This window comes from Papilio machaon, chromosome 6, assembly GCF_912999745.1.
Source record: "Papilio machaon chromosome 6, ilPapMach1.1, whole genome shotgun sequence".
NCBI classification, from domain to species: domain Eukaryota; kingdom Metazoa; phylum Arthropoda; class Insecta; order Lepidoptera; family Papilionidae; genus Papilio; species Papilio machaon.
The window spans coordinates 1,711,091-1,731,952 of NC_059991.1; the positions used below are offsets into that span (position 1 = coordinate 1,711,091).

A 20,862-nucleotide genomic window follows, 5' to 3' on the forward strand; every position below is an offset into this window, starting at 1 on the left:
GACTTATTTACGCTGAGATATCGTTAAAAGCCATAAACTTGTTTACAAGCCTTCTTATATCATTAATAATATAACACTGTGGTAACCATTAATAAGTAATTATAAATATACTCATAAGTGTACAGTGTATCACTGACCTAACCTAACATATGTGGTTACATAACGCTAATATGTATTGTGTCAGACCACCATGCTATCTAGTAATTAATCTATGAACCATAAAGAGGTGTGCGTTCGTGCGCTGTATGTGTCGCAGCACAATACTACCCAAGTCTCATAATGAGATATGTCGCATCCGCAGTACGCACATCTTATGACATATCTGTACTATGTACTCTCTTATTTACATGATGTAAGAATTATAACTATTCATATTACTTCGTTCATATCAAAACAATCTGCTTCTCGAACCATATATAAAACTAAACTAAAAAGTATAATCATCGCTGTCACAATATTTCATCTCATACGAATATTTAACGCAATATTTTATACTAACGTCAAATTAGTCAATGAAGCTATTATTTAAAGTTAAAACTAGTTGACCGCATAACGTTTAATACTTTTACGCTCATGTTATTTATTCATATATATACTTTTATATACCATCTGGACTTTTATCTATGCTCTCAAAATGTGAGCAATACATATTTTTAAATTAACGATTTTAAAAGTAAAAAAAATCATCATCTTTAATTTAATACTTGTTAATTTTATAAGCAACTTTAAACGCTATAAAAAAATAAATGACTATCGACTAATTCTTTTAGAACAATAGACTAGCCTTTATGAAGACTGAAATTGAAACACAAGGTCAAGGATCGTTATAAAAAATACAACTTGTCTATTCCCTACTCCAAGTATCTATGACTAAATCGTGACCACATCAGCTGTTGGATTAAACTGGCCACAATTATTTCTCGTACTTACCATAACTGTTACAGGCCCGTTGAATCAAGCCGAGGTTAATACCTTACTAATTGAGTCTATTCATTACTGTAATACACCTCTATTGCTCTTTGAGGAAGTGACTCGGCCTCCAGCACGTTGCCAGCACCGCGCCCGCTGCTGATTGACTATAAAATTATGCAAATGGTTTATCACACTCCGTGTTGCGAACGCTTATATTTTGTAATGCCTGTCATTTTGGTTTATGGTTTTAAGATACAATAAAGAGGTTTTATTAAGATAAACAATAAACAATTGAAATAGAAAGTAAGGACAGTGATTTAGGCATATGCACTAGCTTAATTCTTATTCAATGTTCTTTAAGAAAAACTTTTACGGATCATGGAAGAACACTCAAAGTTCTCAAGCCCTTTTACCGTAAGTGCCTACATTATTATGTTATAAAAAAACAAAACGCCTTGTCAATTAATATAAGTATATGTTAAGTCAGGATTATAATATATAGTTCGCCTCAACATAAAAGAAACCTTAATAATTAATTCCTAATTTCAAAACTCATCTATTTACAAATAGTTTTTTTTCTGATACATCAAATAGACCAAGTCAAGTTACAGCAAATGAGCTTTCTCTTAAATAAATTATTACTTAGTGCGATACTACTAATAGCCCATTGTCACGTCGAAGCCGTGAAATATAGTACATGTTACTGATGCAAAATTATTACGAGATATACTACATTGTTAAAGCATTTTTGACGAAAATTATTTCATTCTTAAGTCATAATATTTAATTTCACTTTAACCTTTCTTGGTTTGGATTGTTTCAACTAGTACTAATAAAGTAACAACAACAAATTTTACATAACAAAAGCTTTTAGCATGATTTTATAAATATTTTGTAAATAAATAAAAATGGAATATTTAATGAAAAAAGAATACTTGCGTCAAATAATTGTTTATTAAAAGTTAATTTTAACAATAGACTAACGATTTAATAAACCAAAATCTCTATATAAAACATATCTTCATCTCTGTCATTTTGATAAATCATATGTAGATTTTCGTCTCAGAAATCCACGGTAAGTTTTATTATCCTCAGTATGATCATTTGTTTTATTTACACTGACAACCTTGGTCTAATGGACACTTATGGGATGGTACTTAAACGATAATAAAAGAAACCACAATGCCTTGCTAAGGACACGGTTGGTGGTCTTGTGGTGATCCGTGGTCGGAGTGACCATGGCCTTGCATGACCCCATTACACCTTCCATTGTCGCAGATCTAATGCCACACAGCGATCTATGGGATAAAATACAGCGGACTACTAGTGTAGGGGAAAGCACTAGACACTCACTCAATGATATAGATTTATTACTCACAACTCACTTAACAATTCACAAGTAAAAGAACAACTCACAAGAAAAAGAACAACTCAACTAAAAAATCTTAAATTAATACAATGTATATTCAAAATAGTTACACCAAACCATATCGCGTTTCATTATCGAACAGCGCCATCTAGTTTTGTAATCGTTACTAACACACTCCCCCCGGAAAGGACGATAGTCCTTTAAACATCAGGTAATGGGCATAGTTTCCCAACAGTTCTCGTGTAGACTCCTGCCTTTGTTCGTACATCATAAGTTCTCGTTATTCCGTCTTGGCCAGGATATTTTTTCTCAATGCGCCCAAGAAACCATTTACTTGGCGGCAGATTAGGTATTTTCATAAGGACTAAATCACCGACATTAAACTCCTTCTTTAGTTGCATCCATTTTGGTCGCTCTTGTAATCGTGATAAATATTCGACATGCCATTTTTTCCAAAAGGATTGCATCATCTTTTGTAGAAGTCTCCATCGTGTTAAATTGTGTATTTTGAAATCAGTTAAATCTCGCTCAGGAACTGTGATCAGTGATTCGCCAACCAAAAAATGTGCTGGGGTTAAAGGTTCAAAATCATCAGGATGATCACTCATGGGAGAGAGCGGTCGCGAATTTAGGCACGCCTCGATTTGGACGAGGACGGTGTACAACTCCTCAAAGGTAAGTGTTGCCTCTCCTATTGTTCTCTTTATGTGATATTTTATGGATTTCACTCCGGCCTCCCATAATCCTCCGAAATTTGGTGATCCCGGTGGAATATAACGCCATTTGGTAGATTTGGAATCTAGTAGTGATTCAAGTTCTTTTGGTATCGATGCCTTGCCTTGGTGCCACATCTCTAAAATTTCTTTACTAGCAGCGACGAATGTAGTTCCATTATCGCTCCACATCTCTCTACATGGACCTCTTCTTGATATGAAACGTCTGAATGCAGCCATGAACGCATCCACGGTCATGTCACTCACGATCTCTACGTGTATAGCCTTTGTAGCCATGCATATAAATAATGCGATATAGCCACGATAGGATTTTGCTCCTCTGCCCTTGCTCATACGTACGTCTATAGGGCCTGCAAAATCAACTCCACTTATAAGAAATGGTCTCGATGGAGTAACACGACACTCTGGTAAATCTCCCATCATCTGTGTAGTGTTATTGGCGCGTTGTCTCGAACAAATCATGCAATTTCTCACAAATCGTTTTACAGTATTGCCTGCATTTATCAACCAGTATTTGCCACGTAAGTATGACAACATTAATTGTGGCCCTCCATGTAGCGTATTAAAATGAGCATCTGCTAACAATAATGGTAAGAGTACATTAGTTTTTGAAATAATTACAGGATGTTTACTCTGATACTGAATGTGAGCATGCTTTAGGCGACCTCCGACTCTTAACACTTCGTTTTTATCCAAGAACGGTTTTAATGATAATAAACGACTTTTCTTTTGTACAGGTAAGCCCCTTTTCAAATTCTCAATTTCATCTCTAAACTCTAAGCCTTGTGACAACTTTAAACAAACGGTAAGTGCTTCTTCTCTTTCCTCAAAATTTATAAATGATGTATTAACCTTATCTTTATTTTTCAGGTGCAGCCATCGTCTACAGTATGCTATCACCGTTATTAGTTTTCTCAAAGAAGAATATTTAGTTAATAAGGTAAGTATTTCCACATCTTCTGACTCTTGCGACTTAACTGTCATACAAGAAACTGTTTCTTTTAGCTCCAATGTAGTAGTTGGTACTTCACAGGTAAGTCTTTTTATGTATTTATCTTTTAGAAATAATGGACCTTGCCACCACAACTCATGGGATTTTAATTTTTCAGGCGCTACTCCTCGTGATGCTGGGTCAGCAGGATTCTCTTTTGTAGGTATGTAAGACCAATTTGGTTTGAAAGTATTTGATATTTCAATCACTCTATTCTTTACATATGGTTTCCATCTATTGGGATCGCCGTTAATCCAACATAATGCTACTTGTGAGTCGGACCAAGCGTAAGTATGTGTCTCATCAACTCTCAATGCGGTCGCGACATGTTTTAAAAGTTTTGTCAGCAGAAGAGCAGCACATAATTCTAAACGTGGGAGCGTTACTTGTTTTAAAGGTGCTACCTTTGTTTTTGACATTATCAACGAAACCTTGACTTCATCATTGGATTGCACAACTCTAGCATAAACCACTGCGGCATATGCTGCTGCTGAAGCGTCTGAAAAACCATGCAATTCAAATCTACGATGTGTATTCGAGGTACCCATCCATCTATCTAGATTTATTTCAGAAAGTTTGTTTAACTGAGAATTGTATTTGCGCCATTCATTCCGTAGTGAGGCTGGTAGCTCATCATCCCATGAAATCTTTGCTGCCCACAGTTTTTGCATGAAGATTTTGGCAACAATAATACTCGGTGCTAACCAACCCATAGGATCGAATAGCGAAGCTATTACGGTAAGTACCTTTCTCTTAGTTATAGTTGGTTCAAGTGATATTTTCGAATTGTGGACTGTATTTGTTATTTGTAACTTGTCAGTTAGTGTATTCCAGTTAATACCTAACGTTTTTGTTGTATCTTTTATGTTTGGCTCTATCTCATTTTTTGATGCTCTTTTACTATTCTCGATCTCTTCCATAAATTGTTTACTATTAGAATTCCATTTTTGTAGCTCAAAACCTCCTGATTGTAGTATTTTTGTTACTTTACTTTGAATGTCGATTGCAGTTTCTACATCGTAACTTCCTGATAAAATGTCATCGACGAAAAAATCGTTTAGAATAGCTCTCTGTGCCTCTTGTAATGACTCATCCTTATCTTCGTCTATCGCTACTTGTTTAAGTGTTTTTATTGCAAGGTATGGCGCGCATGCTGTGCCAAATGTGACTGTTAGCAATCTATAATCTTGTATTTCTTCTTCATCACTAAAACGCCATAATATTCTGTGATAATCTGTATCTTCCTTTCTCAGTCTTATTTGTCGGTACATTTTGATTATGTCCGCTGTAAAACAAATCTTATGCATTCTCCATCTCATCAAAATACTACGTAATTCTTCTTGTAGCGGTGGACCAATTAATAACTCATCATTAAGTGAAATATTGTTGCTTCCTTTACTCGAAGCATCAAACACAACTCTAACTTTTGTCGTAATTTTATCTTCTCTCAATACTGCATGGTGCGGTAGGTATATGGCTCTCTCGTTTCTCGTTCTCTCTTTTACCGGCTCCATGTGATTTAAAGTAAGATACTCTCTCATAACTTTATTATACTCGTGACTCAGTTTCTCATCTTGTGATAGTTTTTTCTCTAATCTCTTGAATCTGTCTAGTGCTCTCTCATAAGTATGTGTAGGTAGGTTAGGTTCGTCGTGCTTAAACGGAAGTGCGACGACGTATCTTCCATTAGGTTCTCGTGTTGTAGTATTCTCGTAAATTTGCTCAGCTCGTAACTCTTCTAATGTATAAGGTTTGTTAGTTTTAATCTCCACATTCTCGTCTTCCCAAAATTTCTCTAACATTTTCTCTAGTTTTACGTTTAAGTGCATGCTTACTATTCCCCTTGTTATATTTTCTTTTATACCTCCTCCAGATAATACGCACTGTGACTCGGTGATAGACAATTAAAACATAATCTCGCGTTTTGTACATGTTCAATTCTTTTGTTCACGTCTAATTTCGCAAATTCTGTGCATGCTGATAAGCGGTGATCTTGTCTGCAAAATGGACAATGTTGAGTATTATTAGTTGTAATAAATGATTTTGTTTTTGAAGGGTTTCTCTCTCTTGACACATTAACTGAAGTAGTACTCATCATCTCATAGACTCTAAATCTTGTCTCTAGGAATTTCATAAATTTCTCAAAAGTGGGTAAGATATCTATAGGTAACTCTCCAACATCTTCTTCCCATTGCTTATGTGATTCATCGTCTAGCTTATTGACTATCAAATGGATTACTATGATGTCCCAGTTTGTGGTTTCCACATCATTGTTCTTTAAACTGTTAAGACATTCGACTGTCGTATCCAATAAATCTTTGATTCCTTTGGCTGTACTTTGGGATAGTTTTCTTTGGTTAAAGAGTCGATTTAGTATAGTTTGAACAATTATTCTTCGATTATTATATCTGTTATTTAAAGTCTCCCATGCAACATCGTAATTTCTTTCCGTGATTTGTATTTGTCTTAATAATTGGTCTGCCTCATCGGTTATACTTGATTTTAAATAATGTAGCTTTTGAACTTTGGATAAAGAATGATTGTTATGTATAAGTGATGTATACAAATCTCTAAATGTACTCCAGTCATGATAATTTCCAGAAAATTGGGGTATATTAATTTTTGGTAGCTTGACTTCCTGTGTTTGGTTATGTGTTATATTTTTCTCTAATAACTCAGGTGCTTTCTCACTTAACTCCTCTATTTTCTCTAACATGTCTGATTTTGTGTTGATATATTCCTCTTCTCCTATGCCAAACATGTCTATAGCGAAATATTTATGCTTTAATTTTTTCTCAGAAGTAGCTATTTGCACTATAGAAAAATGTGTTGTTCTGAATTTCGTCCAATACTCATTTAACGTCTCAACTTTCACTTGAATTGTAGCAACTTTCAATCTTGACTTAGAGGATTTTCTGAAATTTACTCCGATTTTTTTAATAAGTTCTAAAGTAACTTCTTGTTCTGATATTAAGGTCTCCATTTGCAATGTTATTGATTCACTTGGAATTCATAAAATTTTCTAAGTCCAAATTTATTGAAAAATTTTCTAAGTTCAAATTTCTTCAAATTTTTCTAAGTCCCTTGATCAGTGAACTTCAAAATTTTACAAGTCTCGTAATCAGTAAAATATTCTAAGTCGCTTATAAGCGAAATTCTCCAAATTATTCTAAGTGTTTGAATAATCGAAAGTCCCGTTATCTCAAAATCCGGCGTAGATTGGACCATAAAATTGTAGGGGAAAGCACTAGACACTCACTCAATGATATAGATTTATTACTCACAACTCACTTAACAATTCACAAGTAAAAGAACAACTCACAAGAAAAAGAACAACTCAACTAAAAAATCTTAAATTAATACAATGTATATTCAAAATAGTTACACCAAACCATATCGCGTTTCATTATCGAACAGCGCCATCTAGTTTTGTAATCGTTACTAACAACTAGCAAAAGCAAAGTTTCATTTAAATGTGATGTCTTACAGTACGGAGTTAATTGTCTTATCATCCAATCGTTTTTTTTTTCCTTCCGTTCTGGTTATATTAATAGCAAAATACGTATGCTGGAAAATAGCAAACATTACTGTGTTGCGTGGAAACGTGCAAAAGTGATCATTCAATGATAAATTAATGCGATTCAATTAAATATTTATACATAAATAGCTGTCGCCAGCGACTTCGTCCGCGCAAAAACAAACGTAATAAGTAGTCTATGTGTTTTTCCAGACTTTGTTCTATATCTGTGACAAATTTCATCAAGATCCGTTGATCCTTTGCATTTATAATATTAGTAAGAAGTAAGATACTCGTATATTTTAAAATAATGTAAGGACAAAAACACTCACGTATGGCCGGTGTCGGCACCGACTAGTTTAGAACCCATCAGAGGCCCTTCATCAGAGTGGCTCACGAAAGTTTGTATAATTTAATAGTGTATCTTTATTTAAAAATCCCAGGACACAACAATTCACGATCCATTAAAGAGTAACATTGAAAATCGACTGATCATTTTATCATATTTTGCAGCATTATGGATATTTTACAGCGGACCTTCGGAAGACTGTTGGCGCTCATGACTTGATGAAATAAATTCTTTGTATATTGTAAAACATTTTGCATATCAACATTTATAGAAAACTCGACTTTGTAACAAAGAATTTGAGTTTAATATCAAATGTACTGTTCTCCACAATATAGAGGCGGAATGCTACAATGCGCCATGACGTGTAAACAAATGGTCATTTCAAGAGAGCTTAACCCTTGTGTCGAACATGTTCTCAGACAAGTGATTCACTAGGAATGAAATTGAGGGTTAAGTTCTTAGAAATACATTGTCCAGGAATTCTCAACATACTGACACTAACTTTAGTTATGCACAATAGCAATTCTGGCGAAGTACTTCTGAGTTTACTATATCGAAATTCTTAGTAGGTACCTTAATCTACTGAAAACTCATTGATGTGAGGAATGGTCTGTCCTCGGCGGTATTTCTAAACAGTTACGACTTAGGGTCCTTCAAGAAGTGAGCGTATCACCATCTCAAAGGCAGGCAACGTATCTGCGATTCCTCTGGTATCGTAGGTGTCCATGGGCGTCGATGAACACCTTGGTGTTCCCGCTGTTCGTTTGCCCCCTTCTCTTATAAAAAACTTAATTTTCAGAACTAAGATAAACTGGAAAGGGAACAAATGAAAAGATTAGAAAAGGAAAGAAAATAATGAGGACAGTGTTAGGGAATCATAGGTTAGTGTGGTTTAATACGTAAGTATTTAAATTAGTACATATAAATGCAAGCAATTGAATTCCTCTAGGGACTGGCACACATGTTGCCAAGTGGAACAAATCACTGGCGGAATACTTCTTACATGGTTATTCTGCAATTTTTTGCATATTTAAGGGGATGATGATCAAGTTACTCCCACAAGAATAACCTACAAACAAACTTTATTGATCTTATAGTACAAACAAAAATTCCTTTCTTAGTATATTTTCCTGATTGTAATTTTAAACCATTACAAATTTTAAATTATTTGTTAAAAAATTACATTTATATTACATTTACTTAACATTCAGGTTTATGTTACATCATGAGCTCTTAGCAAATAGTTTCCACATGTAACAATAGTTTCAGAATGAACCTCTGGGGTCAATCACTGCCCCTTTCACTAGTTCACCTTTAACCACGCCGTGTAATATGACCCGCACGACCATTTCACAGGCCCACTGCGTGCCTCATACATTCCTTCTGCATCACGTAAACAAGCAACACCTTAATATACTATATACAATAATCAACTTGTACCTAAAGCAATGTTTAGGAAAATTTGTAATATGGCTTCGTATTAGAACTAATAATGTTGCATTTGAGTTCCAAACTAACTTGATCTTAATTATTATTCGATTCATTTGTAATGATACAATATCCATTTTTTTTTTAATAAGGCGGACTATATTTGTCGTCTATGCATTTTATATTATGTTCCGTTCTCTTTCGATTTTAATTTGGCAATACTTCATGTTTTTAAACATAATTTGACAAATCAGTAATTGATGTTGCCAAGGGTTTTGATTTATATGATTTTTTTGCCAAATGTTACGTTTCAGTATTGCAGATATATTGAACAATTGACTTCTGATACATTGATTTGGTGCTGCATAAGTTATGTCAATTAACCTTTCTAATCGGAAACTATTCGTGCAAGTATCAATTACAATAGCAAATAAATTATTTGATAATCAATACCTAATCCAATTTTTATTATTTTGGGCTAAAAACTGTGTAATATCCTTTGATACCTGATACAGTAGTATTAGATACCTTCCTATATACTAGTACGAAATTGAAATCACGAAGTAACTTCAGAATTCAAAGATGTATTCAATTTAATTCTATATAAGCTGTTGAATCAACACTACATATTTAGACTTTTAAGGGCAAAATTAGGTGTTTGAAGATTGAATACGTTGAATAAGGTTAACACAAATATAAAGCTGTATTAAACAATACTTTCTTTGACCATTTAAGATTAAAATTTACGGGAGTCGGTACCAACCACGCCCTGTTAACGCCCTCTAGCGGTTGCAGATGAGATAGATTGCGATTGGTTAGTCAACAAAGGCGATTATACGAATACAATGTTTCACAATGTATGAGCAACGTCGAGCTTCTAGCCTGAAGCTGCGCTAAAGTAGTCCAGTACACAAATAAATATTAAGCTATACGATCTGACTTATAATAAGGATCTTTTTTATGACACACGTTTATGCCATTACTTTAACATACTGGTAAAAGTATTGCTTCAGCGTTAAATATAACTTTGATCAAAGGTAAAAAGTCGAGTAACAATGAGTAATAACAGGGGTTAATGTAATCCTAGAAAACCTTTGAAAATATCTTATTACCGGTAAAATAGAGTAAATAGAAACAAAAATAGAAAAGCCTTTACATGGTAATATTGAACGATTTTCCATAACATATTACTAATTTTATCTGTGTAGTAATAATTGTAATAAATAATTTATTTATTAAGTAAAAATCAGTCCATATCATGGTGAAAGGTTTTGTACGTATTCACCCCATAACTTCTATTGACCCCATTTTAGGATGTCTAAGTTTTTCTGTTTACCATTTTTAATATCAATTTAAATTAATTAAAACCTTATCTTTTTAACGTTTTCCAAACATTTAAAAACAAGATGAATTACATAAACACATTTAATTTACCTAACAATTTAATTCTCACTACAAGCATGTTCTAATCTTCTGTTAAGAACAATTGCATTTTGTATGTAAGTGGCTATAATTCATCCTCTAATTACGGACAGCACGTAACATGTAACAATGAACGTATCTCTGTATCTGGCCGACAGGGTAGGGCGTGATACTTCACATAAATTGTTTGTCGCCAATGTGTTACAATTGTTATACGCTCCTGTAATACAACTACAGCTAGCAAAAAAAAATAGGAAAGAAATTGTATCGTTTGCCAATTTCTGTGATATTTAGTTTTAAAGATATTTCTGCAAATTCTATTTTCTTAACATTATTAATCTGAAATCGTCTTAGTCAGATTGTCTTAGTCTTTCTTAATAATTAAAAAAAATATATTACTATCCATTACAAGTGTGGAAAAAGTTATTGAATTTAAAACTAACAATGTGGAAATAATTAATTTTAATAAAAAGTTAACAATTAATATGTGTTCATCTGTAAATGAGTCAAGCACATTTTTTTGATTTGAAACAGGACAATGTTACGGTTCTGAGGGTTTATATTTGCATAGTGTTTTTGTTTGCTAACGCTACCCCGGGTCTTCCGCGCGTTGCACAAGCTACCACAAACGCTCTGTTTTCACTAGAAAGCTGGATTCGATATGTGTAACACTAGAGGCCGATGAGAAATTGTCACACTATCCCTTTTTATGTTCTTATCCGTTCATTTATTACTCTATTAATATTCATTCGTTTCACTGTAAGGTAGTGCTGTAACTTAATAGTACATACTAATTAATCTAGATTACACTGCAATGTGACGTTGATAACTTGTAAGATTTCAATATGTATAGCCTAACACATGTCACAGACTATATCTATAAAATCAAAAATAATTTTAATAAAACTCCTTATTTACCCTATTTACGAGTTGAACTTTAGTCTAGCAAAGGACTTTTTACAGAATAAAAAACTTTGGCTTCTAAAAACGGCGTAGTTCATCTATTCAATACCAACTTTGCTAGTGAATTATTATAGTTTTGTATTTTACAATTACATTTAACATTCCGTTCTCGATGTTTCCAGTGAAAATATATGTATATATTTATTACATTTCTACATGTTTATTGTTAGCAGACCGTTGTTTGTTGGCTACCTTCCTTGTCTATGCAACGTACCTAACATTCCGATCGACCTCTTCCCACATTAAATTTAAGCAAGGAATCTGTGCCAAAACATTAACTGTTATAAAGATATTATTCCCAACAAATTCCAAATAACAATTCATTTGTTTTACGGGACTTTATTTGATGTGGTCTCGATTCATGAGTTTTTTTTTTATTATTATTTTAAGAATTATATATTAAATTTGTCTATATTTATTCTAGTAGAATTTATCTGCAGGAGCTCTATATAACTAATAGTAATATAGATAAGTTTACGTGAATAAACCTAAGAACTAACAACGCAAAATGTATATAAGTACTAGTACCAGCACCACGAACTCTTTCCATTTCAAATGATAATAAGCACACTGCGACTTATGTCACACATATCAACAAAACAAAACAACATTCATCAATTAATTTGTCAGACGGATATTACGGAATACGAAATATATAAATGTTATCTTGATCTCTGCTAACCTCGTTAGCAGCAGTACACCGCTGTGTAATTATATCAGCCTTCCGCTCCCTGTGTCTTCCAGCGTAATCATTCGAAACAATAACGGACTCAATCCGACCGTTCACATTACGAAACTGTTGCTAAACACAACATAGGGTCATAGGAAAACTTCCTGGAGAGTACTCGTATACTGTACAGAAGCGTAAGTCAGAGCTGAGAATGCTGTTGCCATTTCCTTTGTTGCCCTCGGGAAGAAAGAAAGAGAGTATAGTGGACCCTCTGTAATCCGGCCGCTGGCTAATCCGACCCTTGTCTAATCCAGCCGTATCATGACCGTTTTCATACATTTCATATTTCTTTTTATTCATAATTATGATTTTTATGCATAGATTTTGATTTAAAAAAATATATATAAAAAAAAAAGTCGTGTTAGTTACACTATTTATAACTCAAGATCGTTCGAACTGATTCAGCTGAAAATTGATGTGGAGGTAATTTAGAACTAGGAGACGGCCATAGGAACTTTTTTAACTTGTGTGCATTTTTTTATTCCGCGCGGACGGAGTCGCGGGTAAAAGCTAGTTTTCATATATACAGAGCTGGGCATTAACTCGTTAATCCGTTAATCGTTAATTAACGAAGTTAACATTTTGCTTAACGGATTAACTTTTAAGTTAACTTCAAAAAGTGTTAACGCTTTTGTTAACTTCCGTTAAACTCAACTTCCGTTAATAAAAGTCCGTTAATCGTTAAATTAGAAACTTGGAGACGTGCTGTCATTTTGTTTAAATTACGCGCCACGCCACGCTCGTAAGTTCAGCTATGTTGGGCGACTGTCGGCGACTCGAATGGTGAACGAACGAGTTGATAATTGTTATATGTGAAGTTCGCGTGCAAGTGTGATGCATCAGAGCGTCCGGGAAAGACGTGACCAACAGGACAAAATCAAAAGAAGGTTCGAAATAGTATATTTCATTACGAGTGTATAAAAGCACGAGTATGTAATAGCCCACATTCCAAACACTCTTCGTCCCTGCAATACGCCACTTTTTGAACAACCGTATTAAAAGACTTTTTTAATCGTGCTTTTTCTTTAGCTTTTCCAAACTCGTGCGTTCTCTTTCCCAACTCTCAAAATAATGTCTGTTAAAAAGAAAAACCAACCACGAAGTTTTTACAAAAAAAAATCATTGAAGTTTTTATGTTTCATGGGAATATTTCTAAAAAGAAGCTCCTAATTTGTTACAATATCAAATTTAATGATTTGATTCAATCAATTAGGTTAGGTTTCATTTTATTACATCTCATTAAATTTCATTCTCATTTCATATCAATAAAAATAATCTACTGAAGACTTGGCTGTTTGTGCATAGTTCCCTTTGCCTACCCAGAATGGCTGGAGAAAACAAAAAAAATCTCTGTTTGTATTCTTTTACGGTTGGCGCCATTTTCCAAACATTTTAGTTAGTTGAGTTTATTGTGTTTTTATTACTCTATTAAATTGCTTAATTTTTTCGCACCTGTATCAAAAATAGTTGTTTAGTACACGTGCGAAACTATCATTACAACTTGTTCCAACTGTCAACCCTCACCTTCGGCTGCGCCTTGGCTCGGGTAGACATTTTTGTCGGAACTCTTTGAAATGATAAGCTTTCCGCACTCGTAATGAAATATACTATAATACATTCATACTTGTCTCTTATACTAATGTGTACATTCTATAAATGTATAGTCAAATTACTTTTTTAAAAAGTGTCGCCACATAAGTGTAAAATTAGTATGTATAATTTTGGTATGGTTAACTGTTAACGATTAACTTTAACTTGCGTTAAATTTTCGAGAATTTAACGCTTTAACGATTAACGAAGTTAATTTTTTAATTAACGAATTAACGATTAACGAAGTTAACTTTTCGATTAACTGTGCCCACCTGTGCATATATAATATGTTTGTACACAATTAATTCCTAAGCAAAATTATTATTTTTTGTCCGGTTTATAACATTAATGGCGTTAATTATACTTTTTACTTCATAGCATAACATATAGAAATTCAATCTATAAATTGTCGGATTACAAGGAACTTTTTTGTAAAAGTTGTATTCCATAGTTCGACACTGACCTGCAAAACGGCTGTCGGATTATCACGGTTCTCTTGTATGTCAGACTAACTTCATAATAAAGGCTTTCAAATAGTAAAAGAATTATTTAAATCCGTTGTGTAGTTTAAGAGTAAATCCCGAACATATAGTTTTTCAACCAAAATAGTAATTATATATCTACAAGTTGCCAAATTAGAAGATATTATGTCATGCTTTTGTATTTAATTGTAATACAATACTTATTTATTTTTTGTAACACTTAGATAAATTATTACGAATTTTTGGTTTTCATTTTGCGGTTTGTACTAATTTATTAGTACGGAAATGGACTTTTGTAACCTAAGAACATAACTCGTAATACATTGATATAATTTCCGAATCGATTCCTAATTAGTTTAGTGTCAATTGACGTTCATTCCGATCGAATATTCGCAAGTAATTTAATACATCAAAACTAGTAAACAAACATGGCTTTGTATTAACTTTTTAAGTAAGATTTTAGTACATAAAATATTTGATATGTTAGGTAACACCGAATTTTTTAAATTTCCATACAACGCCAAAGCAAAAATTTTATAAATATTAAAAAAAGACATATTTTAAATGTTTTTCAAACTTTTACCCTTATTGATAAAATCAATACTGATGTGTTTTTTCCGCCTCTTGAACTTCCTTCAATCGTGAAGTAATCTTAAGTCAGGCGAACTTCCACAGTTAATTGTAAATACCTACGAAAGCTAAACTTGTTCTTTAGGTATTTGAAAGCCTTACGTAAGGTATTGCTTTGACATGCGTTTGACACTTGAAATTTATTGTGAATTCAGGCAGAATAGTCACACACTCTTTGGTCACACCTCAAATATACACTTGACGAAATGTAGCAAGTGACACGATAACTGAAGTTAGCTTGGTTTTTATTCATTTTTCCACTTCTATGTAAGTAACAAAATATTATGGACCTGCGCTTTTTAATAATATGACCATACGAAGATACCTTCAACATCATAGTTAGAGACCCATCTTATGAACCCATCCACGCATTGAAACCAGCGGAGCATCACTTGTAATCGATAGGTGTTTGATCGCACAGCGCCCGACACGGTGTCGACACGAAGCCGACACGGAGCCGACACGAGGCGGCGACGCGAAAGCCGGTGTCGGATGCTTCGTATCGAATGTCGCACGCTGTCCCGTCGCCGAGGCGCTCTGATTGACGACAGAATAGACCCCCCGAGATGGGTCGTCCGCTATCTAGTGATGTTGCGGTTACATGCTGTCCGTTATACATTACTACGCTTTTAATAGCTCTTATATTCTCAAGATTTATAATACAGATTTACAAATTTATATCTTTATTTTTTTTTATATAAAATTCATGACACTTTCTACCTTGTTTAATAACAAATATAAGCTATAAATCAATCAAAATAACGACTATTAAAAGTAATTGAGCAACTATTAAAGTTATCTTATAAATAAACCACTTAAAGTAACAACAAACATAAAACACTTTATGAAAATAAGTCCTCAAATAAATCATAATTTATTTCACACTTATAGCAAATTCCACAGCGTTCCCACGATACAGAAACTGTGAAAGGATTTCTTTGCTTTGAGTTCAAGTTACGAACCTCTTTTAAGCACTCAGTACGAACTTATTTTCGCAGTTTGTAAAAGTAGCCACAGACGAAACAAAACATTTCACTTAACTCGAACAAACTGCAATATGACCTTAGGTTTTCTTTATAATTTTTTTAGTCTGTGGACGAATGAAGTTTCATTGTTTTTATAGCTAACTTCGTCAAAACAAAGTTAAATACAATACGTAATTCGAGTAGGCGAGTTTAGTTTGCATTGCATATTTCACACTTCGTTATTTTGATCAATTTTCGCTTTTTTAACCATCAAGATATGGGACGTTGAAAATGGAAGGTAAAGTAACAAAAATTATTTAAATCAGTTAATTAAATTTCGGAGGAAAATTACAATTTAATTTTGCTGCAGTAATGAACTCTACTTTGGATAGCCTTGTCTAGAATTTTCACATTTATGGGCCTAACGCCAATCAAAACTGTTTTATAATTATCAAGGAAGTATATTGTTGAGGACTCGATGTAAAGATAATTCGGTACTATAAGAAATTAATTAAAATCGTGTATTTCCAAATTTTTTACGAGCACATATTTAACTTACATAAAACATAGAAGCACACATTAACAAAGCAATCCGCTATGAATTATATAACAAAACAGCTGCGACGGCTAAATGATATCTCGATTACAGAATACATTAACCAGAATTAGTCCAAGCGATTATAGAGAATCGAAAACTTCTTAGAACAATAGCAAATAAAATCTTTATCACCGCATCCGTATTCTGAGCGACAAAACGTTGTAAATTACGCTGCAACTCCGATAGTGATAACGTCGATAATAATACCGTAGATGCTTTAAATTTTCCACCTCGAAATCCTAACACGGCTATAAACGCAAGCAGATATTGCCAATTAGATTGAAATAATAAGGAGTCAACTCGCGACAGACCCATATTTGGTGTAATACAGCCATGGAGCCTGAAGGTAAATCGTTATTATCATTGGAATATAGACCTTATCATATTGATATAAGGTCGCATTAGATGGTACAGTACCATCGACATAATTTAAATACCAGAAGAATTTGAAATTGTTATGGTAACTAGTCGACGTGTTAAGTAGCAGAATAAACTAGGAGCAAACTTTACTAGTTAATTCTATAAATTGTACGGTTACTTATACGCAAATCTGTCGAGATAATTTTATGCTTTTTTTAAGCGTGGTACTTCGTAGGCCGTATTCACAACAAACATATTTTTTTATAGCATAAGGTGGCAAACGTGCAAGCGGTAACATGAATCCACCTAAATAGCGAAGCGACCGCTGCCCATAGACATCCACAATTGCAGATGCGTTGTCTACCTTTAATCGACAGAGAAGGGGACACATAGACAGAGAAAATATCAACACATAGACATATCATTTTACCACTCGGTTATCTCGCATCTTAATTAATAAAAGGCTTTAATAAAACATTGATAGACCAGAGTACAATAGAGTGTAATTGTCCAAATCATTTATAAATCTTATAAACATGCAATGAAAGGTATATTCGTAGCATCATTTTAGTTACGAAACGCCATTAAGAAAGGCCATATCAACGGACCTAATCGGCTCTGTCGTGGTTCCTCTTTTCTCCATTTCGTCATGCATTAAAGTTCTTAAAATAAAAATAAAATCTAAAGAATTCAAGACCTATAGACACAAAAATAGATCCACTCAACTAAATAACGTCAGATTCAATATTCTATAACTTATTTCATACTTTTATATTCAAATAAGTTTTGTATAACTTTGGTTAATAAATAGCAAGGGAAAACCAATGAGTAAGATAGTCTATGTCGAACTTTCGTCTTATCCACGATGATTCAGTCTCGTTTATGACTATATGGAATTACCGCCAATATTTTATACGACAGATTTGGTTCCAAGCTAGTTCAAAATATTGTCGATTAGCCGACTGTGTATCATAATGTACCTATAGTACAGGTGCAAAAAAAGAAACGCGCAATCACTGTGACAGCTGGTTTATTACTATAAAAGAAATCCACGAGACAGAGAGAGAGTCAGAGAGAGAGAGTGTGTGTGCACGCAACATACACATCAGTACCTATCTACTTTTAATTATTCACTACATCACTCCATCTAGTAATAAGTCAATTGTCTATATGGAGGAATAATTATAACAATAATTGTGCTGTGATTGCGGAACCAGAATGATAATAATCGGAAGTGATTGATCCTATTCGTCCTTATGCTTGGCGTAGTGTGTCGACACCTGAGCCGCGTGCGGTACCGATAACCTTAACATTTAACTAGTAATCTATTCCATATTACAGACATTTACACATCTACGCACATTGTTCATAATACGTGAAACCTTAGATCTTAGCACCAGCTGTGTACAATTTAATTTAGCAATTTTACATCATTAACATTGCTATTAATTTTTTCAAGGCGTTCTGGTTATTGAAATAAAAATTACAATATTTTCAGCTTTGAAATATTTATTTCCATGCCTATCACTTTCAGGGGGGTCCATTAAATGTGAACAAACAAAATCATCAGCACCCCTTAAGAAAATAAATAATTAGCTGTCTTTTCACTAGTGATGCAACGGATGTCTGTTTCCGTTTCCGCAAGTGCGGAAGTTCCGCACGCTTTTCAACATCCGTTTCTGCTTCTGTTTCCGCAACTGTTATAACGGAGATAAAACGGAACTTTACGACGGCTGAGAGATCCAAATGCGCAGTCTTTCGGCACTTGTCGCATTTGTTTGTTTACGTACTTTTTCGTGAATCTAAGCGCGTAATATTTTCTGCTGCTGTTTGAAACAATCAGTTTCTCTTGCTGGAGTACACTGTCTAGTTGTTGTCCATATAGAATTTGGCAACTGGCAAAATGAGACTATTTCATACTTACGAGTTATTAAATGTACTTTTGAATAAGTGATAACTATGTAATATATCATCATCATTATTATCATCAGCTCACTATACATCCCCACTTAGGGGCTCGGAGCCTACCCCAAATTAGGGGTGACTAGGCCATAGTCAACCACACAGGCCCAGAACTGGTTGACTTCACACATATCATTGAATTTTTTCTCAGATATGTGCACCACGATGCTTTCCTTCAGCATAAGAAAGTCGGATAAATGTACATATGTAAATCGAAAAACATTGGTACATGGCGGGATTCAAACCCAGGACCTGCAGATTGCAAGTCACGTAGTGCCACGAGCCACCGACGCCTAATAATTATATCTTTTTCTAATCTAGATTTGATGTATTTGATACTTAACACATTCACTGTTTACAAAATAAAAAAAGGTAACAGCTGGGAGCCAAAACTTTTTATGGTGAATTTTTATTTAATATCTGGGAATATTTGAACATATAGATAAATTAATAATGTTATTATAATTATTTCAATAAAAAAACACATTTTTTGCACTTGAGCGCTAGGGATGGCAATGGTTTAGTTCACTAATATGTAGATATTTGTTGTAAATATGTTTTTTTTTCATATTATTTACACTCCTGTTTCCGCATCCGTTTCCGTTTCCGTTTCTGGTTCCGCTAAGACACTTCCGTTGCATCACTACTTTTCACTTCGTTAGGGGTGTGTCCTAACTAGTGATGCAACGGATGTCTGTTTCCGTTTCCGCAAGTGCGGAAGTTCCGCATGCTTTTCAACATCCGTTTCTGCTTCTGTTTCCGCAACTTTTATAACGGAGATAAAACGGAACTTTACGACGGCCGAGAGATCCAAATGCGCGGCGGGAGACGCGCAGTCCGTGCGCGGCCTTTCGGCACTTGTCGCATTTTGTTTGTTTACGTACTTTTTCGTGAATTTAAGCGCGTAATATTTTCTGCTGCTGTTTGAAACAATCAGTTTCTCTTGCTGGAGTAAACTGTCAAGTTGTTGTCCATATAAAATTTGACAACTGGCAAAATGTGACTATTTCATACTAACGAGTTATTAAATGTACTTTTGAATAAGTGATAACCATGTAATATATCATCATCGTTATTATCATCAGCTCACTATACATCCCCACTGAGGGGCTCGGAGCCTACCCCAAATTATAGGTGACTAGGCCATAGTCAACCACGCTGGCCCAGAGCGGGTTGACTTCACACATATCATTAAATTTTTTCTCAGATATGTGCAGGCAGCATCACTACTCGTATGTTTTCCTTCACCGTAGGAACGTCGGATAAATGTACATATCTAAATCGAAAAACATATTGGTACATAGCGGGATTCGAACCCAGGCCGTGCAGATTGCAAGTCAAGTGCCTTATAATTATATATTTTTCTAATCTAGATTTGGTGTTTTTGATACTTAACACATTCACTGTTTACAAAATAAAAAAGGTAACAGCTGGGAGCCAAAACTTTATATGGTGAATTTTTATTTAGTATATCTGGGAGTGTTTGAACATATAGATAAATTAATAAGGTTTTTTGTAATTGAGCGCTAGGTATCATCATTTTGAGCGCTAGGGATTATCATTTTGAGCACTAGGGATCATCATTTTGAGCACTAGGGATGGCAATGGTTTAGTTCACTAATACTCGTATGTAGATATTTGTTCCACGATTGCATTTCTGTGTACTAATATGTTACAATATTTTGACAAAGTCAAGTTTTTCATCAAATTCCAGAATATTGAGTAAAACAACTAAGGATACTAATCAAAACCAGCTTTTATCTTCTCGGTTCAAGATCTTGTAACATTTCATACACACCCACACATACACACACGTATACACACACACACATAAACATAAACGCGTACACACACATACAG

The 20,862-nt window shown here is 34.1% G+C and overlaps 2 protein-coding genes across 2 annotated transcripts; both read right to left on the minus strand.

Moving 5' to 3' along the window:
• Nucleotides 1-2,481: 2,481 nt before the first annotated feature.
• LOC123721080 lies at nt 2,482-5,808 on the minus strand. Its single transcript, XM_045678388.1, has one exon. The coding sequence runs from the start codon at nt 5,806-5,808 to the stop codon at nt 2,482-2,484; it is 3,327 nt and encodes a 1,108-aa protein (XP_045534344.1).
• A 56-nt stretch (nt 5,809-5,864) lies between these two features.
• On the minus strand, nt 5,865-6,989 carry LOC106717930. Its single transcript, XM_014511898.2, has one exon. It carries the CDS (start codon nt 6,987-6,989, stop codon nt 5,865-5,867), a length of 1,125 nt encoding a protein of 374 aa, XP_014367384.2.
• Between the last annotated feature and the right edge of the window lie 13,873 nt (nt 6,990-20,862).

Bases quoted from the DNA above. Each gene is read 5' to 3' on its own strand.
- LOC123721080 (XM_045678388.1), bottom strand. From the start codon at position 5,808: ATGTTAGAGAAATTTTGGGAAGACGAGAATGTGGAGATTAAAACTAAC.
- LOC106717930 (XM_014511898.2), bottom strand. From the start codon at position 6,989: ATGGAGACCTTAATATCAGAACAAGAAGTTACTTTAGAACTTATTAAA.